Source organism: Solanum tuberosum, unplaced genomic scaffold (genome assembly GCF_000226075.1).
Source record: "Solanum tuberosum cultivar DM 1-3 516 R44 unplaced genomic scaffold, SolTub_3.0 scf00145, whole genome shotgun sequence".
NCBI classification, from domain to species: Eukaryota; Viridiplantae; Streptophyta; class Magnoliopsida; order Solanales; family Solanaceae; genus Solanum; species Solanum tuberosum.
Genome location: NW_006239069.1, coordinates 105,940 through 110,450, shown reverse-complemented (window position 1 = coordinate 110,450; position 4,511 = coordinate 105,940). Strand labels below are relative to the sequence as shown.

Below are 4,511 nucleotides of genomic sequence, written 5' to 3'. Positions count from 1 at the left end.
AGAGGTAAAAGAGTAGCCTGCCCATTGTTCACATGTTGAAGCAGAACCAGATGGTTTGCCTTGGTATTTTGACATCAAGAAGTATTTAGAGACAGGGACTTATCCTGAGAATGCAATGTTCAACCAGAAGAAGTCGATACGCCGTATGACCCTCAATTTCTTCGCAAGCGGGGAAATCCTTTATAGGAGGACTCCAGATTTAGGTCTTCTCAGATGCGTTGATGCTAGTGAAGCTGCAAAGCTTCTGGAATAGATACAAGTCGGAGTTTGTGGTACTGACATAAATGAGCTCACTTTGGCGAGGAAAATCCTCTGAGCCGGTTATTTTTGGATGACTATGGAGCATGATTGCTGCAAGTTTATGCAGAAGTGCCATAAATGCCAAGTTCATGGTTATTTGATTCGAATGCCGCCTCACGAACTCAATGCTATGAGTTCACCTTGGCCGTTTGTAGCTTGGGGCATAGATGTCATTGGTCCAATAGAGCCAGACGCCTCTAACAGACATAGATTTATTTTGGTTGCCATTGACTACTTCACCAAGTGGGTGGAAGCAGCTTCATATAAGTCAGTGACCAAGAAGGTTGTAGCTGATTTTGTTTGCAACAATTTGATATGTAGGTTTGGAGTGCCAGAATCTATCATTACTGATAATGGAGTGAACCTCAACAGTCACTTGATGAGAGAGGTATGTGAACAGTTCAAGATTACTCACCGAAACTCAATCGCCTATCATCCCCAAATGAATGGAGTTATAGAAGCCGCCAACAAGAACATAAAGAAGATTTTGAGGAAAATGATTGATAATCGCAGAGGTTGGCATGAGATGTTGTCGTATGCTTTGTTGGGTTACCGAACAACTGTCAGAACATAAGTTGGAGCTACTCCATATTTGCTAGTATATGGAACAGAAGCAGTTATACCTGTAGAAGTTGAAATACCTTCTTTGAGAATCATCCAAGGAGCTGAATTGAGTGATGTTGAATGGGTTCACAAGCGGATTAATCAGTTAACATTGATTGATGAGAAGAGAATGGTTGTTGTTTGTCATGGACAACTGTATTGACAGAGAATGATTCATGCTTTCCACAAGAAAGTAAGAGCCGGGATATTTGAAATCAGTCAGTTGGTTCTCAAACGCATTTTTCCTCATCAGGATGAGTACAAAGGGAAATTTGTACCAAATTGGCAAGGACCCTACATGGCTCGCAAAGTATTATCTGGAGGCGCCTTGTTCCTATCGGAGATAGATGGCATCGAATGGCCGAAACCGATCAATTCAGATGCTGTCAAGAGATATTATGTGTGAAGCTTCAGTTTGTATTTCTATCATTCCCTTGTAATCGTTCTATTTGCTTGTAATCACTTTGTTTAGAATTTTATCCCTCTGTAATGAACTACGTCTGACCTGAATTCTCAAGAATGAGATACGTAGGTGACCTATGTCAGCCTCGGTCACCCCTTTATCCATTTTAATATTTCTCTGTATCTGAACTGCATTCGACCTGAATTCTCAAGAATGAGATTACGTAGGCAGCTTATGTCGGCGTCGGTCGGTTTCTTTGTAAATTTCTTATTTTTTTGTTAATCCTCGCGGGGGGAACTACGTTTAACCTGATTCCTGCCTCAACGGGATACGTAGGCGCCACAACGACTCGGTCATATCTCCCGTAAGATTTCTATCTTTCTTTACGATAGAAACTGGGACAAATTTTTTGAAAAGGACTCAAAAATTCTAAAGAAGAAGATCTCTCCAATAAAGTCGAGACTGAAGTTACTTTGAGATTTGCAACTGGGACAGAATTTTTGAGAGGATCTCAAAAATTCTGTGATTTGCTCACCAATGGTTAAAGATAAGCCGAGACAGTTAATTGAGACAAAAATTTTGAGGACGGCCTCAAAATCTCAACAGGGTTTATTGACAGTTTAGAGCAACTTTGAATACTTCCCAATAAGTAATCAGATAGACCTTGAGACATCAATTTCAAAGACGTTCACTAAGCTTGACGTGACATGACACTTGGCAGTGACCTTTTCCAAATGTTACTTTTTGAAAATCTATTTTTCTTAAAACGTTTCTTTTATGTTTCAATTATTTTGCATAAAAATATTTTGTCTTATCTATCAAGAGGCGGGAGATTGAAGAAATCAACCGGAGATAGCGATACAAGGAGAAGACAATCGAAGAGATCGACACAGATTAGTTCATTTTAAACTAATAATTTTTCTGTGGATGCAGGAAAATTTTTATGCTTCATATACCAAGAGTTGGGAATATGAATAACATTATTTCATTCAAATTCCCAGCAAAGCAAGGTTCATAGCGAACACTGCAAATATGCTCAGAGATGGATCAAACGAAAACCCCGAGGAAAGACATCTTACTATTTTCCATCAACTAAAGATACCTGAAAGTCGTTTATCTGCATTATATTATCAGATATGATAATATTCTTACCCTAAAGGTTATTTACATTGTATTGTCGAATGAGATGATATCACTACTCCGAGGGTCATTTTTATTTTATTGTCAATTGCGACGATATTGCCACCCAGAAGATACCCAGAAGATCACCTACGTTGCTCCGTGAAACATGATCTTCGTTCGGTATCGGGGATGGCATCATCAAAAGATTCATACATTGCAAGAGAAGGAAATTATGCACTGCAAGAGAAATAAGTCATGCATTGCAAGAGAAAGAAGTCATGCATTGCAAGAGAAAGAAATCATGCATAGCGAGAGAAAGATTCATGCATCGCAAGAGAAAGGAGTCAGGCATTGCAAGAGAAAGATGTCATGCATAGCAAGAGAAAGAAGTTATGCATAGCAAGAGAAAGAAGTCACTCATAGCAAGAGAAAGAAGTCATGCATTGCAAGAGAAGGAAATCATACACAACAAGAGAAATAAATCATGCATCGCAAAGAAGTCATGCATAGCAAGAGAAGAAAGTCATGAATCGCTAGAGAAAAATTCATGCATAGCAAGAGAAAGAGTCATGCATCGCAAGAGAAGGATGCATGCATAGCAAGAGAAGGAGTTGTGCATCGCAAGAGAAAGATTCATGCATCGCAGGGAAGGAAACCATGCGTCACAAGGAAATCAACACCGATTGCATCATTTTCATTTACAAGAACAATATCAAGAGAACTATCAACATATTACATCAGCCTATTTTATTACTTCGACATCAAAGAAAGAGTACATTGAAGATTATATTGCAAATATAATCGACAAACTTTATTTGCTTTACGTCAAACTGGAGGAAGCTGACGTTAAGTGTCCAAGGAGAATAATTAAGTGTCAATGCGGTAAAAGACACCATCTCCCATTTGAATTGCATTTTATGCTAATGAGTTTTATCTCAGTCTTATCCGAGAGCATCCCAAGAGGATGAATTCTCAAACAAACCACAGGTGCGGACGACATAAAAAAGGATGCAGCACAACGTGGAATTTTTTCTTAGCAGCGAACTGGAACATAGTCCAAAGAGGAGTGCAAAACTCTTAGGGCGCGAGCTGAGAAGCGATTTCCACCACAATAAAACAACACCCCTATCAGAAGGCATGCAGGTTTTTCTTAGATTTATCAGTTCCAGTTTCGCATCCGAAAATTTTTGGGTTAACCGGAAACAACTTTCCAATCTAAGTGGCAATGCTCCAAGAGCTTTGAAAATTATGTCCATGTAAGTTCTTAATTATGGGTGTGAAGCGTGCCACATTCATGGCTAAGAGTTTGCAAGCCTTCTTTTCATACTCGACTTACTTTATCGCTTTTCCAGAACCAAAAGGTTATCTTACATAATAGATTTCCTTTTCAACCAATCGAGTCGAACTACAAGCGGCCTGATTCCTTGAGTTGAGGGATATATATGTAGGCAGAATCGATGTTGAAACTCAGTTGTATTCCAAAATTCGCTCTTAAATCTTATGCTTTAGCATTTCGTTCCTTTCATAATCCAGTATCGGGATGGCTTTTGAATTCTTTCAAAATTGTGCATCAAATCAGGCGTATCGAACTACAAGTGAACTGAATTATCATATAGCCTGAGATATGTAGGTTACCCAGTTCTGGGGTTCGGCCATAATACCTAAAGTCCGTACCAAATCCCTTTTCTAAAAGATGAAGATGTGGTCGATCAAAATTGGATTGGTCAATTTCATTTTCTTCGAAGTTCTTGCATCCATCCAAGTAAAATGAGGGACAGCTGTTGACACCCAATTTTGGACCTCCACAATATATATTAATCATCGAGCTTTTTAAAATTCCAATCGATTTGAAATAATTGACTTTATAAAGTTCAAGATATTCTTCAAGTTATTTTAAATAGTTTTGTCACTTTCCACCTATTTTCCCAGGCCCAATTTTTCCCCACAATACCAAAGAAACCCATTCCAAAACATTACCCATCAGCAAACCCATTTTTCCTAGACAATACATACAGCCCACCAACGATACCAAACAACATGCCCGACCCCGACCCCTATACAGTGTATTCTTCTCCAATGTTAA

General features: G+C 38.9%; 1 protein-coding gene across 1 annotated transcript; it reads left to right on the top strand.

The window, feature by feature from the left end:
• Window positions 1-337: 337 nt before the first annotated feature.
• Window positions 338-1,309, top strand: LOC107061498 (uncharacterized protein K02A2.6-like). Its single transcript, XM_015310808.1, has 3 exons — window positions 338-815; window positions 900-1,036; window positions 1,157-1,309. The coding sequence occupies exons 1-3, from the start codon at window positions 338-340 to the stop codon at window positions 1,307-1,309; spliced, it is 768 nt and encodes a 255-aa protein (XP_015166294.1).
• The last annotated feature ends 3,202 nt before the right edge of the window (window positions 1,310-4,511 follow it).